Below are 25,983 nucleotides of genomic sequence, written 5' to 3'. Positions count from 1 at the left end.
GTCGCCAAAGCAAGAAAACAATACGCCTGTAATTCCTAATAAAATATTCAATCCATAATAAACCTATAATTTCAAAGCATCATTCAAATTAACTGAATCATTAACATTCGACACGATACATAATTCATTAACATTCGACACAATACAACTATTCTAAGTTTTCATTCACAAGTCACATCCATCTAGCATAACAATTTGAAACATAACTATTTGTTATCCATGCGCAGCTATCAACAAATAAAACTACTAATATTTGTTATCAATACACATCCATCCAAAAATCATTTAATCCTCCCAAAAATGCTTATACTGCCAAGTAGTCTTGTACAATTTAGCTTTGTGAACTTGTTAAGAAATATGTTGGGGAGGGTGCTCGTCTGGTTTGTGAACTTTTGATCCACTTTTCCCAACTTTTGATCCACTTTTCAATGATGGCCCCATCGATATTGTTTTAGCCACTTCAAATGTTTCTGGGAACAAAGAAAAATTATGTCACTATGAAACAGCACTACCGAACAAAGATAATAAAACCTCAACAAACTTCACTACAACATACCTTGAAAAGCCCCAAAGTGCTTCAGTCGTTCAAGAACAATAGCTAAGCCAGGTCCTTGAATATCTTTCAAATTCTTGGTCACCTAGTCATGTAACAAGACAATAAACTCAGGAGTTCTGCTAGATTTATCAAATGATTTTAGCCAGCCAGTATAATGACAGCCAGCCTTGCAGGCATTTGATAGATATCTAAACTTAAAACCTATGTCCCAACATAATGACAGTATACTGACAGCCAGTATAATGACAGTATAACCACATTTGATAGATATCTCAACTTAAAACCTATGTACTAACCTTAAAAGAATGCAAATCAATAGTAAAACCATGGATGATGAGAATGATCAGTGGATGTGCATAATCATGAACATTCGCCAAAATGTCACAAAAACTATAAGAATCTGAATAAGATAGCTTAGCTCATTCACTCCTAAACCAGCCTTGGACGCATTTCCTAGCTACTGGAAAAAGAACTAATATCTGTTCAACACACAGGAAAGAGAAGACAGAAGACAGTCGAAGTCTTTTAAGTCGGTGTTTACCTGTTCTTCACGTCAGATGTTGTCATCTGAAAGTCCTTAAGTCGATGTTTACCTGTATGTAAGTCAGATGTAGTCACATGTTGGAAAGGAAACTTCCCATAATATGAACACTCTTTTCAATCACGAAATCACTAAAAGGAGGAGGTTTAGTAGTATAAATGTTGCAGAAGATACAACCTAGTCTTGGACTTAAAATTATGCACGTCATGTGCTCGATCTAGCAATTTTTGACAATTGTTTTGATGAACTGTCACTAAACTAAAAAAGAAGGAAGATAAATAACTCAAAAACTTCCATTTCTGGAGTGGAAAAGACTCAACAGAGACATGCATGTAATAAACATAAACTGCCTAGAGAACATATATATAGCGATCCCAGTGGTCCCTTTACTGTTCTGTTGTATTCCGGACTCGGTTCCGTGAAGTTGGTAGTGGTATCTATCTTGTTGTCGTCCTTTAATTCCACTTGATTGAGTTTTAGAATGTTTTGAGCAGGGTTGTTACAGGTTGGTTAGGCCTTGGTTTCAATTCCCTGTTGTTCAGTTTTTAGGCGATCCGCTCGAGCGAGTTTCCTTGCGCTCGAGCGGGAATTGCACACCTCCAGTATTTCATATTCCTGCAAAACTTCTGCAGATGTGATTTTTACGCTCGAGCGGGTTTGTTTACGCTCGAGCGGTGGCGCTCGAGCGGGTTTGTTGGCGCTCGAGCGGGTAGTACTTTCTGGGTATAAGTTCTAGAAGGTGGAAATCTACGCTCGAGCGGACTGGTTTTCGCGCTCGAGCGGAAGTGCTTTATTCTTGTGTCTTGGCGCTCGAGCGGGCATTATTGCGCCCGAGCGTGTTCAGATTTTGTTCTTGGCGCTCGAGCGTTGTGTTCTCCGCTCGAGCGGGTCATACGTATATGAGTTATCCGCTGGGTGATTTTAAATCACTTTTTGCTTTTCTTTCTCTCTCCTACTTTTTCTGAAAACCATTTTTGAGAGCCTCTCTCTCTAGAAACTCCCTTCTCTCTAGGGTTTGATCTAGTTAGAGTGTCCTCCTTCTCTTCGGACTTTGTAAAAGTCGTGTTGATCGTCGAGGGCGTCGTTTTGGTCCAAAAATCTTGGGCTTTGGAGCATTTTGGTTTTTGTCTCTTCTCTATTCGAGCTCTAACTTCGAGGTAGGGATATCCTACTCCTCTTTATGAGCTTTGTCTTTAAATTTTAGTATTTTGAGATGTTGGGGTTGGTTTGGTAATTTTGTGGAAGTTTGGGGCTTTTGTGTAAATTAACAAAAGTTGAGATTTTAGCTATATAAAACCTAGATGCATGTTTGGCATGAAAAAGTGAAATTAATGTTAAAACATTAATGAAAATGGAACCTAAGGGTTGTAATGTTAATTATGGAAAATGCCCGAATTACATTGATTGATTAATTTGTATAATTAATTGTTGGAAATGAGGGATTGATTTGAAAATGTGGAAATTGGAAAGGGAAGGGGTTAAAGGGTGTAGTTGGATCATTTATCACTCACCTGGTTGAAATGTTGATTATATATCCATTGTTGCATTTACTTTCTGTATAGAAATAACTGCTTTGGGCTATCGGTGAAGGATAGTCTTGATTGTTGTAGACAATGCATGATGATTAGGCAAACTGGAACTAATCACTGGAATGTGTCATTGAGTATGACGGTTGAAAGAATACATTAAATTTATGTGTTGTGTGATGATGTGTATAATTATTGTTTATATGCATCGTGTTGTGTTGGAGGAGATAGGGGATGTACTCCACGGTTTAGGGGAAGATAGGGGATGGACCTCTAAACCGGATGTTGTTGGGAGGAGATAGGGGATGGACTCCATAGATAGAGCTCATATGCTTATCTATTAATGTGTTGACAGAGCTCATATGCTTGTCTTTGCAAGTGTGATAGTGCTCTTATGCATATCTATGGAAGTGATGATATAGCTTGTATGCTTATCTGTTGGTGTGAGATATAGCTAGTATGCTTATCTATTATGAAATGAGAAAGTGCTTAATATGAGTTATTGCCTCATATGAGTTGTTTGGCCAGGTTCTGAGCCATGGTTATAAATTGAGAATTGAACAGAATTGGAAAATGGATTGTAACATGGACTTGTATGTCATGAAACTGTAAAGTGTGATAAGGGAAAATATCAGTGTTGGCCATCTATCAATTGCTAATTTTTTTGTTATTGTTCATATTTGGTTTAGTGTATGTCTACTGGGCTGTGGCTCACCCTATATGGAAATATCATTTTCAAGAACAGGTAGCATGCCACCTCCAAGGATGTAGCTTGGGAGGCTAGAGGCGGGCAGACTTTTGTTGTTTTATTTCTTTGATGTATTACATGTATATTCAAGCCAGGGGCTTAATGTGAAAATGAGTTAGCACTCTTTTGTTGTAACCAAGTGTTAACTTGGAAAGCTGTAAGCCTTTAGAGCATTTGCTTTTGTTGTTAACATGTAATACTTTTGGTAATGGAACTCTGATGAATAGAAGAAAGTGGAACTTTTATATATCAAAGCGTGTCTATATTGATGGGTTTAATGTTATTGTTTTGAGGGCATTACAACTTGGTATCAGAGCGTACCGGATTTGAATACTTTGGGTACGTGGGAAGTGATTAGTATCACAATGGGTTTGTCTCGCTTGATAGAGATTGAGGTGTAGTGTCATATACTATGTGTTTGATTGATAACATGCTTATGTGACTATGTGGGTATGGGATTTAATTTCTAGGATGTTGATTGGATCCTTGGGTTTCTGTGAGTCTTGTTAGAAAGGCACTTGATCAATGCTGTTTCTAACTGGAACTCTAGTAACGCCTCGGGACTGTCATTATCCGAAAATGAAATTTGTAAGTGCTTATGTGTTTATGTGCTTACGTGGAGTGAATTATAGTTGTCCATGCATTAGGACGTGAGTGTTTAGTTTCACCACATTTATGAATGTGCTAACGTTCTGAGTTACCTTTATTAGGATATCAGGACGAGGACGCGGTAGGTGTGGCAGGCGTGGTAGGTAGGAGATGCCGTTACCGGAGGAGGTTCCGGCAGTGCAGGAGGGAATTGGTCAGGCCAATGTGGCCGAGCCAGCGGGTCAGCAGGTTATGAGTGCCTTGGCACGAGAGATAGCAGGAGCTTTGGGTATTCTCAGAGCTGGGAATCAGGCAGCTGAGGCAGGGCCTTCTTTCTTGAAGATGGAGTTCTTCCAGTCTAATCCGGACGAGTTTGTTGGAAATCCGAAGGAACCACTGTAGGCTGACGAGTGGTTAGAACAAATGAGTAAGACGTTCGAGATGCTTGGCATCGAGGACGGAGCTTTGAAAGTGACCTTGGCATCCTTCCAGCTGAAGGGAGATGCGGGTCAATGGTGGAAGTACGAGAAGGCTCGTGTTGGTAGTACATGGGAGGCGTTTGTAAATGCTTTCCAGGAGAGGTTCTTATCTGCAGTGGCTAGGGAAAAGCTAAGGGATCAGTTTAGCCGGCTTAATCAGCAGGGCATGTCTGTGGCAGAGTTTGAGGCCACTTTTACTAGTTTGTCCAGGTTTGCACCTGAGTTGGTGGCGTTCGAAGAACGCCGTTGCTATGAGTTTGAACGGAAGTTGAGGCAGGGCCTCAAGTTGAGGGTTGGTGGGTCTTACATCCGAGAGAATAGACATTTAGTGGATGCTGCGGCTCATATGGAGCTTATGATGCATGAGGAGGATGAGGAGAAACATAGAGGCTCCAAGAGGGGCCAGGAGGGTCGGGGTGATGGCAGGAGACAGAGGGGTTACAACCCTCAGTAGTCTCAGGGTGGAGTTGCTAGATCGACCTTTCTGGTGCCGAGTGTAGGCTCGAGGAGAGGTAATCAGGGAGGTTTGACTTGCTACACTTGTGGCCAGCTGGGTCACAAGTCTTCGGTTTGCCCGCAGAAGGGCGGAGGTCAGAGAGGTGCTTCTTCTTCAGCTAGACCCCAGAGTCAGAGTTTGGGCAGGAGGCAGCCCTTATCTTGCTATCAGTGTGGGAAGCCTGGGCACCTGAAGAGGTTTTGCCCACAGTTGAGTGCCACTTCAAGAGCGTCTGGTTCTAGACAGACGTAGGGATTTCAGCCAGCTCAGTCTGTGCAAGCCTCGAGGGCCAATCCGGGAGCTTCGTCATCCCAGTCAGTGCAGCAGTCTTTTGCTCCTAGAGGTGAGCAGGTGGATCAGGGGCCTATAGGGCGCGTGTATGCTATTACAACGCAGGATCTAGTACTGGCTCCATCAGTAGTGAGAGGTACCTTTCTGTTTTGCAACTCGGTTGCTAGTGTATTGATTGATACGGGTGCATCTCATTCTTTTGTATCTGCTGCATTTGCATCTGTTTTGGAATTGGAGTTAGCACAGTTAGCATCTCCTATATGTGTGGTATCGCCTATTGGTGGTGAGTTGATCTTGAAACAAGATGTTAGAGGTTGTGATATAGAGGTCACCGACCATCGGCTTCCTTTTCCTTTTGTAGTTATGCCCATGAAGGGTTTTGATGTTATTCTGGGTATGGACTGGCTATCGTCATACCGGGCTGTTATTGATTGCTACCGCCAGAGGGTCACGTTATGTACCTTGAGCGGGGAGTGGTTCCATTTCTTGGGAGACCGAGTTGGTAGTGTTTTGCCACCAGGGTATGATTCGCGAGAGCGGAGTGAGATAGTGGTCTACTTGCTAGCTTTGAGAGTGGTGAGTGTGATGCGACCCAGATTGTGTTGCTGAGGGTGGTTTGCGAGTATTCGGATGTCTTTCCTGAGGACCTTATTAGTTTGCCACCTCACCGAGAGATTGAGTTCTCTATTGATTTAGTGCCCGGCACGGCGCCGATTTCTATGGCACCTTATCGTTTTGCTCCTGCAGAGTTGGTTGAGTTGAAAGTTCAGCTCCAGGAATTGCTAGATAAGGGTTTTGTTCATCCTAGTGTTTCACCGTGGGGAGCACCGGCCCTCTTTGCTAAAAAGAAAGATGGTGCCTTGAGATTGCGTATAGACTACCGAAAGTTGAATCGGGCTACGGTCAAGAATAAGTACCCTATGCCCCGTATAGATGATCTGTTCGATCAGTTAAAGGGTTCCCATTGTTTCTCTAAGATAGACTTGAGATCAGGCTACCACCAGTTGAGGGTCAGGGAGGAGGATATTCCGAAGACGACATTCCGTACACGGTATGGCCACTATGAGTTTCTGGTGATGCCATTCGGGCTTACCAATGCACCGGCAGTCTTTATGGACTTGATGAACCGGATCTTCTGGGAATTCTTAGACCGTTTTGTAGTCGTTTTCGTGGACGACATTCTTATCTATTCGCCTTCAGAGGAGGAGCACGAGGAACACTTGAGAGTGGTGCTTGAGTTGCTTAGAGCCCATAGGCTGTATGCCAAGTTTGGGAAGTGTGAGTTCTGGCTAGGAGAGGTGAAATTCTTAGGCCACGTGGTATCCGGGAAAGGGGTGTCCGTTGATGCATCCAAGGTAGAGGCAGTGCAAGATTGGGTACAGCCTAAGAGTGTGTTTGAGATCCGCAGTTTTTTGGGATTAGCTGGGTATTACCGTCGGTTTGTGAGGGATTTCTCCAGGCTAGCATCGCCGTTGACTAGATTGACGCGGAAAGGGGTCAAGTTCGTATGGAGTGAGACTTGTGAAAAGTCGTTCTAAGAGTTGAAGGTTAGATTGACCACCACTCCGATTTTGATTATTCCGGAGAGAGGGTTGGGCTATGCGGTTTATTGTGATGCCTCACGAGAGGGTTTGGGTTGTGTGTTGATGCAAGAGGGGAAAGTGGTAGCTTATGGCTCACGTCAGTTGAAAATTCATGAGAAGAATTACCCTATACACGACCTAGAGTTAGCGGCAGTGATCTTTGCCTTGAAGATTTGGAGGCACTACCTTTATGGTGAGAGGTTCGAGGTGTTCTCGGACCACAAGAGTCTGAAATATCTGTTTACGCAGAGAGACTTGAATTTGAGGCAGAGGAGATGGATGGAGTTCATTGAGGACTATGATTTTGAGTTGCACTATCACCCGGGAAAGGCCAATGTTGTGGTCGATGCCCTTAGTAGGAAATCTATTAATGATGTAGCTTGTATAGCCATCCGAGAATGGGAGATGTTGGGTGCACTTGGCGAGTTTGATTTGCATTTGGGCAAATCTGTTGAGACTGCGGCCTTGTTTTCTGTTGTTGCGCAGCCCACACTTGTGACTAGAGTGTTAGAGGCACAGAGAGGTGACCTTGAGGTAGAGTCCTTCCGAGAGAAGATCTCCAATGGGAAGGCTGAGAAGGGTTTGACGGTGTATCCCGACCTGAGTGTGAGATACCGAGACCGTTTGTTTGTGCCGGAGTCTTGCCGAGAGGAAGTACTCTGAGAGTTCCATCATTCACGCCTTGCGGTGCATCCGGGAGGCACTAAGATGTACCGGGATTTGGGTCTCCAGTTTTGGTGGCGGGGTATGAAGAGAGATGTGGCAGTTTTTGTGTCTAAGTGCCTTACTTGCCAGCAAGTGAAGGCCGAGCATCAGAGGCCAGCGGGTTTGTTGCAACCCTTACCTATTGCCGAGTGGAAGTGGGAGCATGTCACTATGGACTTCGTTGTAGGTCTTTCGAGGACTCAGCGGGGTAGTGATGCTATTTGGGTGGTTGTAGACTGGTTGACTAAGTCGGCGCACTTCATTCCCATGCGCGTGAGAGATTCGGTAGATCATCTCGCCGACCTGTATATTCGGGACATAGTGAGATTGCACGGGGTCCCAGTGACGATCGTCTCAGATAGAGATCCTCGTTTTACTGCTAAGTTGTGGCAGAGTTTGCAGAGTGCCTTGGGTACTAAGTTGACCTTTAGTACGGCTTATCATCCTCAGACTGACGGGCTGTCCGAGAGTACTATTCAGATCCTTGAGGATATGTTTCGGGGTTGTGTCCTTGACTTTAGTGGGACGTGGGAGAGGCACTTACCATTAGTGGAGTTTGCCTATAACAACAGTTTTCAGTCTAGCATCGGTATGGCACCGTTTGAGGCCTTGTATGGCCGACCGTGTAGTTCTCCGGTTTGTTGGGCCGAGTTGGGTGACGCACCTTTGTTGGGTCCGGAGTTGGTTAGAGAGACGACGGAGAAAGTTGAGCTTATCCGTAGGAGGCTTGTTACAGCCCAGAGTCGCCAAAAGAGTTATGCTGACCGTAGAAGGAGGCCCTTGGCATTTGAGATAGGTGATCGTGTCTTTCTGAAGATATCACCTAGGCGAGGTTTGATGAGATTTGGCAAGAGTGGGAAGTTATTCCCTTGGTTTATTGGGCCTTTTGAGATCCTTGAAAGGATTGGCGAGGTTACTTATCGTTTAGCGTTACCACCGCAGTTGTCCGGAGTGCATGACGTGTTTCATGTGAGTATGCTTTGAAAGTATGAGCTGGATCCATCGCATGTATTAGATTGGACCGACTTAGAGGTAGATGAGGATGCCTCGTATGAGGAGAGACCGGTTCGGGTCTTGGATAGGCGGGATCAAGTCCTGCGTGACAAGACCATCCCTTTGGTAAAGGTTTTGTGGAAACATCACGGAGTGGAGGAAGGCACTTGGGAACGTGAGTTGGAGGTCCGCGAGAAATATCCGGACTTGTTCATTGATGAGTAATTTGTATTTAAATTCTGTAATGGTTGTTGGACTTAAGAGCTTTATATATGTCTTATGTTGTAAAACATTGGTAATGTTTTGGTTTAATGGAAGTATGTTGTAGAACTTACCTTGATATGGGAAGTTGATTATGATATTACATATGTTGGCTATATTGTAGAATTGGAGTTGTATCATGTATATTGATTATGATATGAACTGTGAACCATGTATGTTGGAAATGGTTGGAAATTGAAGAAAATTGCATGTTGATAATGCACTTGTAATATATGTTGTGAAATGCCTCTTGAAAAGAGATGGAATTGACCGGTAATGGGTCGAAATGCTTAATATTATGTCGTAATATTGTTGAGAATGGAGAAAACCTGTTTGTGAAAAACTTGTGTTTAATTTCAGGGACGAAATTCTTTAAGGGGGGGAGGTTATAGCGATCCCAGTTATCCCTTTACTGTTCTGTTGTATTCCGGACTCGGTTCCGTGAAGTTGGTAGTGGTATCTATCTTGTTGTCGTCCTTTAATTCCACTTGATTGAGTTTTAGGATGTTTTGTGCAGGGTTGTTACAGGTTGGTTAGGCCTTGGTTCCAATTCCTTGTTGTTCAGTTTTTAGGCGATCCGCTCGAGCGGGTTTCCTTGCGCTCGAGCGGGAATTGCACACCTCCAGTATTTCGTGTTCCTGCAAAACTTCTGCAGATGTGATTTTTACGCTCGAGCGGGTTTGTTTACGCTCGAGCGGTGGCGCTTGAGCGGGTTTGTTGGCGCTCGAGCGGGTAGTACTTTCTGGGTATAAGTTCTGGGAGGTGGAAATCTACGCTCGAGCGGACTGGTTTTCGCGCTCGAGCAGAAGTGCTTTATTCTTGTGTCTTGGCACTCGAGCGGGCATTATTGCGCCCGAGCGTGTTCAGATTTTGTTCTTGGCGCTCGAGCGTTGTGTTCTCCGCTCGAGCGGGTCATACGTATATGAGTTATCCGTTAGGTGATTTTAAATCACTTTTTGCTTTTCTTTCTCTCTCCTACGTTTTCTAAAAACCATTTTTGAAAGCCTCTCTCTCTAGAAACTCCCTTCTCTCTAGGGTTTGATCTAGTTAGAGTGTCCTCCTTCTCTTCGGCCTTTGTAAAAGTCGTGTTGATCGTCGAGGGCGTCGTTTTGGTCCAAAAATCTTGGGCTTTGGAGCATTTTGGTTTTTGTCTCTTCTCCATTCAAGCTCTAACTTCGAGGTAGGGATATCCTACTCCTCTTTATGAGCTTTGTCTTTAAATTTTAGTATTTTGAGATGTTGGGGTTGGTTTGGTAATTTTGTGGAAGTTTGGGGCTTTTGTGTAAATTAATAAAAGTTGGGATTTTAGCTATAAAAAACCTAGATGCATATTTGGCATGAAAAAGTGAAATTAATGTTAAAACATTAATGAAAATGGAACCTAAGGGTTGTAATGTTAATTATGGAAAATGCCCTAATTACATTGATTGATTAATTTGTATAATTAATTGTTGGAAATGAGGAATTGATTTGAAAATGTGGAAATTGGAAAGGGAATGGGTTAAAGGGTGTAGTTGGATCATTTATCACTCACCTGGTTGAAATGTTGATTATATATCCATTGTTGCATTTACTTTCTGTATAGAAATAACTACTTTGGGCTATCGGTGGAGGATAGTCTTGATTGTTGTAGACAATGCATGATGATTAGGCAAGCTGGAACTAATCACTGGAATGTGTCATTGAGTATGACGGTTGAAAGAATACATTAAATTTATGTGTTGTGTGATAATGTGTATAATTATTGTTTATATGCATTGTGTTGTGTTGGAGGAGATAGGGGATGTACTCCACGATTTAGGGGAAGATAGGGGATGGACCTCTAAACTGGATGTTGTTGGGAGGAGATAGGGGATGGACTCTATAGATGGAGCTCATATGCTTATCTATTAATGTGTTGACAGAGCTCATATGCTTGTCTTTGGAAGTGTGATAGTGCTCTTATGCATATCTATGGAAGTGATGATATAGCTTGTATGCTTATCTGTTGGTGTGGGATATAGCTAGTATGCTTATCTATTATGAAATGAGAAAGTGCTTAATATGAGTTATTGCCTCATATGAGTTGTTTGGCCAAGTTCTGAGCCATGGTTATAAATTGAGAATTGAACAGAATTGGAAAATGGATTGTAACATGGACTTGTATGTCATGAAACTGTAAAGTGTGATAAGGGAAAATATCAGTGTTGGCCATCTATCAATTGCTAATTTTTTTGTCATTGTTCATATTTGGTTTAGTGTATGTCTACTGGGCTGTGGCTCACCCTATATGGGAATATCATTTTTAGGAACAGGTAGCATGCCACCTCCAAGGACGTAGCTTGGGAGGTTAGAGGCGGGCGGACTTTTGTTGTTTTATTTCTTTGATGTATTACATGTATATTCAAGCCAAGGGCTTAATGTGTAAATGAGTTAGCACTCTTTTGTTGTAACCAAGTGTTAACTTGGAAAGCTGTAAGCCTTTAGAGCATTTGCTTTTGTTGTTAACATGTAATACTTTTGGTAATGGAACTCTGATGAATAGAAGAAAGTGGAACTTTTATATATCAAAGCATGTCTATATTGATGGGTTTAATGTTATTGTTTTGAGGGCGTTACAATATATATGCCTGTGAATCACAATCCATGCAACTATGGTTCTGCTTGGTGCAATTATATTTGTGACACCACTTAGACGACAATCCTCAAACCAAATGACTCAATTTAGAAAATTTCTAAACCAAACATAAAATTGCTTAAATAGTACGTTACCTTAACCAGGTATTAAGATATTGCTCCAACCCCATCATTATAAATTTATATCCATGGCGAGTCTAAATAGCAAGCCCATAAATCATGTCATGAACTATCCACAATAACATGTTTGATAGAAAAGTTCTGCATAAAATATATAAACTTCTAATAGTTACAAACAGACATTATAAAACCTTATCTTCATTTTGTTGGTTACTCGCAGAATGTGGGCTTCACACACCCATGGAAAAAAAGTGCATGTTTGATGTGTTCCCATGATAAAAACTAAGTGCTTGCTTTTTTCAGTGGGATAGTGACAAGGAATAAAAAATTCAACATTTTCGCTCAATAAGTTAAAAATGGTTTATCCCAAGATGTTTAAAGGGCATGAAGGAAGACTTGACAAACCACCTTTTTCCTTGCAAGATCAAATTTGATCTCTGTTTTCTCCTTTTGGGTTTAAGCATAGCATAAATTGAGTTTTCAATTTGTTTGTGTAATGTCTATCGGGTTGGAGTTTGGGATAAGAAAAGACTTTGGTATTTAGCACCAAAAACATTTTTTTGTCGTTCACAGAGGAGAGATGAATCTCCAACAAGGAATTTTATTTTTCTATATACAAAAAAAAAAAGCTTCTTATTTTTTAGTTTGAGATATTTATTATCATCAATGCCGTTGTTAAAGAAGATTAATCTTTCTTGGAATTCTCCTGTTAACAAACCATAGTTCTGTTTTTCCTCCATTCTGCATCACTTGAAGAAGATTAATCTTTCTTGGAATTCTTCAGTTATCAAACAATAGTTATGTTTTCCTCCATTCTACATATCTTGCCCATACTTCTCCATTTGTTATCTTCTCTTTCTTAATAAAATTTTATCAATCATCAAAAAGAAATCAAGTTCATTTCTAAGCTGTCCCCAGCAATTATTCACGACATTTTTCGGAACCATCCTAACAGATTTTCAAAGAAACTCCTTATTTTCTTCATGCTAACTATCATGATCACTACCCAAGCCTTCACCCAACTAAATAAACTAACCTTGGGAGCGAGTTAACATCAACAAGAAAATGAAGCAACAGTTATTAATAAATTATTCTCATTCAAAAGAGATACCTTTAATGTCCTCAACTGCATCATGTGACCAAGAATACTCATTAGCCGATTAACCAGCTCCTTCGATATTTTTCCATGGCTTGCCTGCTGTAATCACCAGACAATATATATGAATTAATTCTATTAGATTATTTTTTCAACCACATTAAGTTTTGCTCATTTCCTTTGTGATTTTTCTTTTAAAATTCTTTCTTTTAGAGTAATTTGATTTCAAAACCAATGAACTTATTTATAAATAGTAGAATAAGTTGAAGAGAATATGCAAAACCCCAAGCTAATTTCTAAATCAATAGACGAACTTTGTAACGCCCTTAAAAAAATAACATTAGACCCATCAATATAAACATACATTTATATAAAAAAGATCTATATTTCCTCAATTCATCAGAGTACCTCATTACAAAAGTAGTACTTGTCAACAACAAAAATAAATGCCCTACGGGCTTACAGCTTTCCAAGTTAACACTTGGTTATAAAAGATAGTATTGACTCGGTTACACATTAAGCCCTTGGCATTGAATTTACATGCAATACATCAAAAAGGAGATAAGAGAACAAGAGTCTGTCCGCCTCTAGCCTCCCAAACTATGTCCTTGGAAGTGGCAAGTTACCTGTACCTGAAATGATGTTCCCATATAGGGTGAGCCACAGCCCAGCAGAGATATACTAAACCAAACTATAAACAATGCCTAAAAGATTAGCAACTGAAAGATGGTCGATACTTACACCTCTACTTACATCTTATTTCAATTCCATGACAACCAAGTCTATGTTACAATTCACTTTTCATTTCTTATTCAACTATGAGTTTGAAAACAAGGCTCAGTACTCTGGCCAAAACATTTGATGAGGTTATAGTTCATCACTAGAACACTTTCGAAATTCACGATGGATACACATTTTGATGTTGTATCAATAATACATGAACTACTTCCATACTTCACAACGATGATGATATACATTTTAGCGCTATATCAAATCAAACAGACTTTTCAATAGATAAGCATGTGAGCTACATCACTACTACAACAGATAAGCATATGAGCTATATCAACATTTCAATAGATAAGCATATGAGCTATATCAACATCACAACAGACAAGCATGTTACACATTAACAGATAAGCATATTAGCTGTATCCACACTTCACTAGACAAGCATATTAGCTGTATCCACACTTCACTAGACAAGCATATTAGTTGTATCTACACTTCACTAGACAAGCATATGAGCTGTATCTACACTTCACTAGACAAGCATATGAGCTGTATCTACACTTCTCTAGACAAGTATATGAGCTGTATCTACACTTCACTAGACAAGCATATGAGCTGTATCTACACTTCTCTAGACAAGCATATGAGCTGTGTCTACGGAGTTCATCCCCCATCTCCTCCCAATCCTATCCGGTTTAGAGATACATCCCCCATCTTCCCCTAAACCGTGGAGTACATCCCCCATCTCCTCCTCTACACATAATGCATATAAACACATTAGTCATATACGCAATCACTCAATACATACAATTAATGTATTCTACCAACCATCTACACATAATGCATATAAACACATTGGTCATATACGCAATCACTCAATACATACAGTTAATGTATTCTATCAACCGTCATACTCTATGACACATCCGATTGATTAGTTTTAGTTTGCCTAATCGTCATGCATTGTCTACAATAATCAACACTACCCTCCACCGGTAGCCCAAAGCAATTATTTCTAAGCAGGAAGTAAATGCACAAATGGATAATATATCAACATTTCAACTAGATGAGCAATAAAAGATTCGTCTACACTCTTTAGTCACATACATTCCCAATTTTAACATTCTCAATTCAATTCCTCATTTTCTTCAATTAATCGTATGCATTAATTAATTAATCCAATTAGGGCAAATTACCATAGTTCACACAAAACAACCCTAAGGTTCCATTTCCATCAATGTCCCAACATTAATCTCATTTCTCTATGCCTAACATGCATATAGGTTTATATATTTAAAACCCCAACTTTTGTAAAATTACACAAAGGCCCAAACTTTCTCAAAATTACCCAACAACCCCCAACATATCAAAATGCTAAAATTCAAAGACAAAGCTCATAAGATGGAGTAGGTTATCCCTACCTCGAATGATGGGACCCAACGAATAAGATGAAGAAACAGAAATGCTCCAAATCCCGAAATTTTCAGATTAAAAGATAGCCCTCTACGATCAACACAACTTTTGTAAAGGCCCAAGGTGAGAAAACAACTCCTACGAGATCAATTCTAAGAGAGAAGTTAGGGTTTTAGAGTGAGGTGCTCTCCAATGGAGGTTTTGAAAAAGTAAGAGAGAGAAAGGAAATCAAAAAGTGATCAAAAAGTGATTTCACGGACTGATATAAAAACAGGTCCGCTCGAGCGTACAACACCCCGCTCGAGCGTCAGACACAGGTTCACGCTCGAGCGTCCCAAGATCCGCTCGAGCGCCGGATGCATTCTCCCAGAATTTTCTGCAGATGTCCAAAATGCTGAGAGAAGGAAATTCACACTCGAGCGTCCAAACTTCCGCTCGAGCGGAAAGGCAGCAACAAAATCTCGCTCGAGCGTCAAATCGCCGCTCGAGCGGAGAGACCAAAACCTGGGCAAAATTTCTAAGTTTTAAAACACGACCAACTTATTCCCAACTTGCCCAACACAACCCAAAGCTCTAATTAAAAGAGTAGGGGATAGAAATGAGGATAAGACAACAACGAATCTACGGAACCGAGTCCGGATTACAGTTAAACAACAACAGGAAATACCGGGATCACTATAACCTCCCCCCCCCTTAAAGAATTTCGTCCCCGAAATTAAGGGTACGCCAAAACACAAGGCCAACAGATTACAGAGCATTCAACAATCGAGTCCCAAGGAAATAAATTACTTTCACAACAAACCTCCAACTCACTCTTACCAAGGAAGAGACTAACCAAGGGAACACATTCTAAACGACAACACCTTAGGTACGCAAGCCTCAACAAACCAAACCTCTCCCGAAACAATTCACCAATATCCGACTGGTGCTTCAAGCTAAGTCACTACTCAACAACACGACCAAGGCAAATCTTTAGAGTAGATAATAAGAAAACATTTTCTTGTTCAAGAGGCATTTCTCAAAGATGTTCAACTTCTCAACGTTAACGTTCCGGAATAAGTCTTGCATTTTCCATACGAAAACTCAAAAGCTTTGTAAACATTTTTCACAAATATGGTGTTACCCAAAACGCAGAGTTACCCCCGGTTTTTTTGCTAAAAAGATTAATCTAGAATTCTTTAAAACCCTTGAATTAAATCAACTATTCAACAACGCATTTAGATGGCTCCAAACACTAGGAAATTTTTTTTTTTTTTTTTTTTTTTTATAACACTATCAACAACCATCACTCACATAGTGATGCCACAACCAACACGGAACACAACATTTCTATAATGATAGTTAATAGAAACAACAACAGTACTATCAACACATAAGGTATAAGAAATTCATGGTTTTGCAATTTCATCCCGCCTCCCTTTACTTAACCACTTTATAATCATAAACACGGCTTAGAAATACACAAATGATACACATTATAGTGCTGTATCAATATCAAACCAAACATCATACATACATACTGTATAAAAGCCAATCATTCACAATGATCAATCAATACATATATTAGATGTATTATTTCGACCGTCAGATTCAACGACAAATGTTTGATTAGTTTCAGTTTTCCCTAATCAACATACAAAGTCTACAACGAACGAGACTAAACTCAAGGTGACCAATGCCAACCCAAAACCCGATACCGGCAAGCTGACTAATCAACTCAATAAACTCTATACTCAGTGATCCACACGCTGATGTGCCACTCAAACCACTCACCCCAGCCACGGAAGACCACTTTGACCAACGCTATACTCGTTACTTTAGAACACGAACTGCCCTTCCTTCAAAGAATGCTGCCAGCATCCACTCACAACCCAAACCCAACAATTGATAACCAATCACAACATGAACACTACCCCTATGCAACCAATGGGGTTGCCACAGACTCACTACTTGGCAAGGCCCAAAACACGAACCAACATACAGGTACCCTTTCCACTAACCCGAGATACAAATCTCACATTCCCTCGAACATTCTTACATAGTCTTGCTAACACCGCGCAACTCTTGAAACCATCACATCTAACACATTCAACCGTACTAGGCAAAACCTCCTTATCTTTCAAGCTCTCTTACACCGAATCCCCTAGTAACTCATAGGGTCCACTCATTACTCTACATCTTACTTGTCACTCATCTCGAGAGTACCATCTAGAGGCCCGGCCTCCGTGTTAAACTACTAGTCAAAACTACCGCTAGGCAACCATCATGAACCAAACCCCGACACCACTACAAGTCGCCGACAAGGCTTTCAAGGATTCACTCTTCTAACTATCCAGCAGAGTAAAGGTTCTCACCCTCCTCACTATTAATCTACATCTCTATCCGCAAACACCATACCATTGTGACTCCATCCACGGATCACACCCTAGCCACGAGCTATACGCCCAATTAACCCTTCTGATAACATCCTCTCAAGTTCATCCGACAGTAGATCAAAATCTATACCACGCACGAAATTTGAAATGAGTAATACCCATGAAATTCCACACACTCGGCAAGTAAAACAGTTCTCGCCCCAATATTGCCTTGGCTAGGACACGTACCCCTCGGTGGTTCTTTCAAATTTTGAAAACATGGCTCCTCAGCCCTCATCTTTCCCAAATCAAGTCACACGCTTAATACAAAAAAAAAAAAAAAAAAAATTTATGGTTTTACAGTAACTTTATACATTAATAAAACTTCAGAGCTACAACATGCTCCAATTCACCCATTCCAAGGAAACTAACAAACAAAGCATATATGTATATATATATGGATAAACAAACAGTTTAGATGTTTCAACATCCCCAAAACACATTGGTTACACAACGGAACCCAATGATCACAAAATAATAATCCACTGATTACAAAACGGATTAGTCAAAACAAAATCATCCCATCAGTATTACTACTATTACCGTCCCTTGCTGGACCGCCGAAGTTGGTCATCCCCAAACATAAGATAACCTACGAGCTTACAAGCCACAGACAAGAACTACTGACGTGCCCCCTCTGTCCACACCTGGAACAACTACAAACCTCCCCAACTGGGGCCAGGGAACTCGACTCTACTGAGGTCCTCGTAGTCTGGCCTGCTAGTCCCCCAAAACGATACTGTTCCTGCCCGGTCGAATGATACTGAGCCTGGCTAGGTTGTAAAATCCCCAAAGAAGCCCCCGGCTGAGTACAGAAACGTCGAATGTGACCCGGCTGATTACACATCCAACAAGTAGGCGGTGCCTGAGCATGAGACTGGTTCAGAACCTGGGCTGATGAAGACCCCAACAACTGCCTCCCCACCGAGCATTTGATCAGCCCACAACTCGGCTGGTTAGATGATCCTGGTGGTACGACTACTGGTTGAACTGCTAACCTTGCCCCCTTCCTCCGTGGGCAACCCGAAACCTTGTGGCCCAGTAGACCACATCTGAAACAAGTGACACCCCTCTGTTTACGTTCTTCCGAACCCAAATTCGACACTGGAAGGGTAGTTCTAGCCCGGTCTCCCTGTTGCGGGTTTAAACCCCTCTGCCTCTTAAAAGACCTACCAACACCCTGAGTCACGGGAGTTGCCGAGATGGCTCCCTCCCCATTCTGCCCCATTGCTAGCACCGCAACCTCTACATGGGCAGCTGCCTCAACAAGCACACTATACTTCTTATGCCAAGACCCCGCTATCCTTACACGGATGTCGTCACGTAGCTTACTCTCAAACTCGAAACAACGTAAGTCCTCCGTCTCCACCAATTCTGGAGCAAACCTTGATAGGTTAGCAAACCACTTTTCGAACCGCACCAAAGGTGTAGTACCTTGGCGTAACTCCACAAACTATTTCCGCAACTCTTCCCGAGCGGAAGGAGGGAAATCGTAACTTCCTCGCCTAGGCATCCTAGTAAAAGAAACAGAGGCACGTTAGCACACTCATACATGTGCCAAAGCTAAACACTCACGTCCTAATACATGGACAACTGTAATTCACTCCACGTAAGCATATAAACACATAAGCATTTACGAATTTCATTTCCGGATAATGATAGTCCCGAGGCGTTACTAGAGTTCTGGTTAGAAACAACATTGATCAAGTGCTTTTCCAACTAGACTCCCAGAAACCCAAGGAACCAATCAACATCCTAGAAACTACGTCCCATACCCACATAGTCACATAAGCATGTTATCAATTTAAACACATAGCATATGACACTACTACTAAGTCTCTATCAAGCGAGACAAACCCATTGTGATCCTAATCACTTCCCACGTACCCAAAGTATTCGAACCCGGTACGCTCTGATACCAAGTTGTAACGCCCTTAAAAAAATAACATTAAACCCATCAATATAAACATACATTTATATACAAAAGATCTATATTTCCTCAATTCATCAGCGTACCTCATTACAAAAGTAGTACTTGTCAACAACAAAAATAAATGCCCTACGGGCTTACAGCTTTCCAAGTTAACACTTGGTTATAAAAGATAGTATTGACTCGGTTACACATTAAGCCCTTGGCATTGAATTTACATGCAATACATCAAAAAGGAGATAAGAGAACAAGAGTCTGTCCGCCTCTAGCCTCCCAAACTATGTCCTTGGAAGTGGCAAGTTACCTGTACCTGAAATGATGTTCCCATATAGGGTGAGCCACAGCCCAGCAGAGATATACTAAACCAACTATAAACAATGTCTAAAAGATTAGCAACTGAAAGATGGTCGATACTTACACCTCTACTTACATCTTATTTCAATTCCATGACAACCAAGTCTATGTTACAATTCACTTTTCATTTCTTATTCAACTATGAGTTTGAAAACAAGGCTCAGTACTCTGGCCAAAACATTTGATGAGGTTATAGTTCATCACTAGAACACTTTCGAAATTCACGATGGATACACATTTTGATGTTGTATCAATAATACATGAACTACTTCCATACTTCACAACGATGATGATATACATTTTAGCGCTCTATCAAATCAAACAGACTTTTCAATAGATAAGCATGTGAGCTACATCACTACTACAACAGATAAGCATATGAGCTATATCAACATTTCAATAGATAAGCATATGAGCTATATCAACATCACAACAGACAAGCATGTTACACATCAACAGATAAGCATATTAGCTGTATCCACACTTCACTAGACAAGCATATTAGTTGTATCTACACTTCACTAGACAAGCATATGAGCTGTATCTACACTTCACTGGACAAGCATATGAGCTGTATCTACACTTCTCTAGACAAGCATATGAGCTGTATCTACACTTCACTAGACAAGCATATGAGCTGTATCTACACTTCTCTAGACAAGCATATGAGCTGTGTCTACGGAGTTCATCCCCCATCTCCTCCCAATCCTATCCGGTTTAGAGGTACATCCCCCATCTTCCCCTAAACCGTGGAGTATATCCCCCATCTCCTCCTCTACACATAATGCATATAAACACATTAGTCATATACGCAATCACTCAATACATACAATTAATGTATTCTACCAACCATCTACACATAATGCATATAAACACATTGGTCATATACGCAATCACTCAATACATACAGTTAATGTATTCTATCAACCGTCATACTCTATGACACATCCGATTGATTAGTTTTAGTTTGCCTAATCGTCATGCATTGTCTACAATAATCAACACTACCCTCCACCGGTAGCCCAAAGCAATTATTTCTAAGCAGGAAGTAAATGCACAAATGGATAATATATCAATATTTCAACTAGATGAGCAATAAAAGATTCGTCTACACTCTTTAGTCACATACATTCCCAATTTTAACATTCTCAATTCAATTCCTCATTTTCTTCAATTAATCGTATGCATTAATTAATTAATCCAATTAGGGCAAATTACCATAGTTCACACAAAACAACCCTAAGGTTCCATTTCCATCAATGTCCCAACATTAATCTCATTTCTCTATGCCTAACATGCATATAGGTTTATATATTTAAAACCCCAACTTTTGTAAAATTACACAAAGGCCCAAACTTTCTCAAAATTACCCAACAACCCCCAACATATCAAAATGCTAAAATTCAAAGACAAAGCTCATAAGATGGAGTAGGTTATCCCTACCTCGAATGATGGGACCCAACGAATAAGACGAAGAAACGGAAATGCTCCAAATCCCGAAATTTTCAGATTAAAAGATAGCCCTCTACGATCAACACAACTTTTGTAAAGGCCCAAGGTGAGAAAACAACTCCTACGAGATCAATTCTAAGAGAGAAGTTAGGGTTTTAGAGTGAGGTGCTCTCCAATGGAGGTTTTGAAAAAGTAAGAGAGAGAAAGGAAATCAAAAAATGATCAAAAAAGTGATTTCACGGACTGATATAAAAACAGGTCCGCTCGAGCGTACAACACCCCGCTCGAGCGTCAGACACAGGTTCACGCTCGAGCGTCCCAAGATCCACTCGAGCGCCGGATGCATTCTCCCAGAATTTTTTGCAGATGTCCAAAATGCTGAGAGAAGGAAATTCACGCTCGAGCGTCCAAACTTCCGCTCGAGCGGAAAGGCAGCAACAGAATCCCGCTCAAGCGTCAAATCGCCGCTCGAGCGGAGAGACCAAAACCTGGGCAAAATTTCTAAGTTTTAAAACACGACCAACTTATTCCCAACTTGCCCAACACAACCCAAAACTCTAATTAAAAGAGTAGGGTATAGAAATGAGGATAAGACAACAACGAATCTACGGAACCGAGTCCGGATTACAGTTAAACAACAACAGGAAATACCGGGATCGCTATAAACTTACTAAACAAACTGATGTAATCTGAAAAATGAAAATTTTGAATCCAATAGCCCTTTTTTCATTTCTTCTACTGAAATTGCTATTGAAAATTAATGGCTAATTCATTCCAATAGCCATTCATTTTTTTTTCTTGAAATTAGCTTGAAAATGAAAATTTTGAATCCAATAGCAATTCCAAGGTTCATTTTTTTTTGGGAGTAATGCTGTACAAACAAATTTAAAAACAAACTGATATAAGTAATGAGTTGTTCCTATTATGTATTTAAATTCAATAGATCCTATTTCAAGTTTTAAATCTTCACTTTTGTAAGAAAATTCTGTTTGTATATCATCTTCTCATAAACCAAACAGACAACTGTATACAGACTAACCTGATCACTCCAAAATGCTCGATCGCACAAACTGGAACCCAAGCCATCGATCAAACTATCTCGACCCGTCGAATTTGACCCGATTGATCGGGTTTGATCCATAGAGAGAGTGATTTGGTGAGAGAAAGAACGAGCACATCGAGAAGAATGCCGAGGAGATCAGCAACAGCATCTTTGGCGGAGGCTCCGGCCGACTTGAAGAAGCCAAGCTCGTCGGCGACCTCTTTGGCGGCGCCGGCGAAAACGGAGACGATGGATCCGAACCAGATGGTCCGGCAGCGGAGGAAGGAATAGCGAGTTAGGGAAGCGAGGAGAGAGAAAATAATGGTGATGGAGAAGCAGAAGAGAATGTGCTGTAGCTTATTCGGGGACCAACCACTTGTCCCCATTCTCCATTAGAGAGAGAGAGAGAGAGAGAAAGAGATAGAGAGTTGGAAGGGGGTAGCGGTTTAGGGTTTATAAATGGCAACACTTAGAAATGGCGACCAAATTTTATAAATGGCGACCAAATTTTTAGGGAGAGTGGGTACAAAACGACGTCGTTTTATAAATGGCGACCAAATTTTTTTTTGTTGCAAAAAATTTTCATTTCCCCTCTCCATGTTTCAAATTTCCCTTCCAAAGTTTTTGCGACCAAATGACTAGATTAGTCGCAGAAAAGGTACCTTCGCCGACAAACTTTTTTAGTCGCCAAATCTCAATCAACGGCGACTAAAATATTAGTCGCTAAAAATACAATTTTGGCGACAAATTTTTTTTGGTTGCCAAAATGTAACCTTCCGGGACAAAATTTGAAGTTGGTCGCCAAAAGTATACCAATTTCTACGACTAACTTATTTTTGGTCGCCAAAATGTGACCTTCTACAACCAACTCATTTTGGTCGCCAAAAATAACGATCATTTGCGACTATTTAATATTTTGGTCGGCAAATGTCATTTTTTTGCGACCAAAATTTTTTTGGTCAGCAAAAGTGGTCGGCAAATGTGTAAATTCTTGTAGTGTTAACAATAATTGATATGATATTTTTGTTATTAATCCAATTATTTAAGTTACATTTCTTTTGATTTTAATTTCATAACTAAAATACAATATAAATATAACACACACATGAATTTCTAGTCTTTAGGAATAAAAAGGTTTCAGAATGTTTCCAACCTTTCATCATTTTCTTTTAATTTTTTTTTATCTAATTTGATTTTAAGTTTGAATAAAAAATTTGAATTGACATAAATTACTTTAACTTTTTCGTTAAATTTTTATCAATTTTTAAAAGAACTTTTATTCGTATCCCTTTTTTTTTTCTTTTCATCAGTTTTGATGAAAAAAACAATAATTTCTATCAAATCAAATTATAATTCGATAAAAAAATATTAAGGGTTGAAGATCCTCTTAATTGAAATTATAGTGAAATAACATCTTGAAATAGTGAAAGTTTGAGTATGTGATTGGTTGAAATGTATAATTTGTATAATTCTCTTCTCATATTTGTATAAAAATGAACACTTATGACCACATCAGTATAAGCCGGATTATGGAAAGTTTTTTGAGGTGTCAAACATTTTTCAATTATAAATATCCTACCTATTAAAAAAAGTAAAAAATAAAATAAAAAGAAAAAAAATGTGTAACATTTGTATATGTGTTTATCAGTTTTGTTTTGTAGACATAAACAACTGATGTTTCAATTTAAAAAATTAAAAAGTCAAAAAAAAAATAGATTGGATTTTTTGGGGATAAAAGAAACCATCTAACTCCTCTATATACTATTTTAAGATGGACTATTTTAATCACATAAAAAAATAGAAATTATATTCGAAAATTATTCCTATATATTATGCTATTACATACAAATATAGCGGTAACATATTAATTAACATATACGAAAAGTTATACTAAGCTTTCATTTTCAATTAATTGAATTATTGTTAACAAACTAATAAATAGCAGTAATGGTATAATATGATAGAAAAAATGATAAAAATAAAAAAACACAATGATATTTAAAAGTTTTAAATTTACCTAGTCATACAAAAATCTAATGTTACAGTACAATTTTGAATTCCTAATAAATTTTGACATTTTCTATAAAAATAAAATAAGAATAAAAAATAAAAAATTTGATATCCATTTTTTTTACTTCAATTTTGCGGTTTTCATTAAAAAAACAAAATCCAATCAAAATCCTTGGCACAAAATGAGCATAGATACTTCGATTGCAGCTATCATCACTAATAATTCTTCTCCACCATGCAAACCTGTAAACAAATACATAAATCTCACTAAAACCGAAACCAAAACCAAACCAACAACAAAGAGAATCACATAGGAAAAAAAATAAAATTAAAAAACAAATAAATTTATGTAGTGGTAGGATATTACCTCCCAACAACTTAGACCTCGCCTCGCCCGTTAACTTCTCCACCAGTGCCTGTGAAGTTTAAGAGTTGAGATGACTTATCAGATTATTCTTTAAATAAGACTTAAAAATTGATTAATTTCTCTCTTTAAGGGATTTAAAATTTTGATAGATATATATAAAAAAAATAGATAATTATATTATTAAATCATAATTTAAAATTTCGATATTGTCATATCTTTTTTTATATTTATATCTAAATTCTTATCTTATTTATTTTTGTGTGGTTTCTATTAATTTTTTTTTCAATTTATTTAAGATGGAGTTGTGAATTTCTATTTTTTTTTACTTTAATTTGTCTATGGTTTCTATTTATTTTTAATTATTATTATATACGTAAGTTATAATGTGAGTTAGATATGTGATAGACATGTGAGTTTTATTTGTTTAAAGTATGATGGTGTGAGATATTTTCAAATTAGATTTGTTTAAATAGACTTTAAAGATTTTTAAAATTTAAAATTGGATATTGAGAGGCAAAAAAAGATTTTAACAGAATATATAAAAATCATATTTATTAATTTTATCTATTTGTATATCTGATTTTTTTTTAGGTTATGTTATAATATAATATATAGATAGATACCCACAATTCTCATGAAAAATATTATCTAATTTTTTGAGAGTGAGAAAATGAAGGCAAGTTTTTATGTTTTCTTCTGGAAATCGATGAGAGAAATTACAATGGAGAGATTATTAAATGTTTTTGTTATCTTTTCATTTGAAATCCATAAATTAAGAGATAATTATTATTTCCAAAATAATTAAATAGGTATGAGAGAAGTTCAAAAAGGGGGATAATTATTATTTCAAAAATAATTAAATAGGTATGAGAGAAATTGAAAAGGGTGTGTATGAGAGAAGTCAAAAAGGCTTGGGAGAAGTCAATAAGTGCTAAGTTTTTTTTTTTTAAATCAAAAAATTAGGAAATTAAGATTGGGGTATTGGAGCTCCCACAAAGCTTGTAAGTTAGAAACCCCTATCTATTTGTATATCTGATTTTTTTAATTTTTTTTTTAGGTTATGTTATAATATAATATATAATATATAGATCGATACCCACAACTCTCATGAAAAATATTATCTGATTTTTTGAGGGAGAGAAAATTGAGGCAAGTTTTAATATTTTCTTTTGAAAATCGATGAGAGAAATTACAATGGAGAGAGTATGAAATATTTTTGTTATCTTTTCATTTGAAATCCATAAATTAAGGGATAATTATTATTTCCAAAATAATTAAATAAGTATGGGAGAAGTTCAAAAGGAGGGATAATTATTATTTTCAAAATAATTAAATAGGTATGAGAGAAGTTGAAAGGGTGTGTGTGCCCGTGCTATGCATGGGATAATTATAGATATTTATATTTGTTTTAGATTTTTTTTAATTTTTTAAATTATGTCTTTTAAGATTTTTATAAAAATAATTTAACAATCTTATCACTAATTATAGTGTATGGGAGAAGTTGAAAATGGTACTACAGTAACTATGCACGGGTTGTATCTATAATTATTTGTATGAGAGGCTTTTAAATGCTGATGAGGTGATTTTGGCCAAATCTATAAATGCAGGTATGTGGAAAGACATTTGAATTAAAAAAAGTTAATAAATGCTGATCATAGGATTTTGACCAA

At 38.8% G+C, this 25,983-nt stretch overlaps 1 protein-coding gene across 3 annotated transcripts; it reads right to left on the bottom strand.

Annotated features, from left to right (window-relative positions):
- Positions 1-76: 76 nt before the first annotated feature.
- LOC145792488 (protein MOR1-like) lies at positions 77-22,070 on the bottom strand. 3 transcript variants are annotated; one of them, XR_014331887.1, is made up of 6 exons: positions 21,934-22,070; positions 12,615-12,701; positions 11,519-11,644; positions 1,098-1,149; positions 557-638; positions 77-470 (listed from the first exon to the last, which is right to left on the bottom strand). XR_014331887.1 is itself a non-coding variant. In XM_082873168.1 (4 exons), the coding sequence occupies exons 1-4, from the start codon at positions 22,033-22,035 to the stop codon at positions 349-351; spliced, it is 393 nt and encodes a 130-aa protein (XP_082729294.1). In that variant the 5' UTR covers positions 22,036-22,064; the 3' UTR covers positions 77-348. The 3 variants fall into 3 exon arrangements, 1 of the variants encoding a protein (XP_082729294.1); XR_014331888.1 differs by lacking the exon at positions 1,098-1,149; XM_082873168.1 differs by lacking the exons at positions 1,098-1,149; positions 11,519-11,644 and having other exon boundaries at positions 21,934-22,064.
- Positions 22,071-25,983: the final 3,913 nt, after the last annotated feature.

Source organism: Camellia sinensis, chromosome 6 (assembly GCF_055761805.1).
Source record: "Camellia sinensis isolate YWXY chromosome 6, ASM5576180v1, whole genome shotgun sequence".
Lineage (NCBI taxonomy): Eukaryota > Viridiplantae > Streptophyta > Magnoliopsida > Ericales > Theaceae > Camellia > Camellia sinensis.
This window is presented reverse-complemented; position numbering and strand designations above follow the sequence as displayed.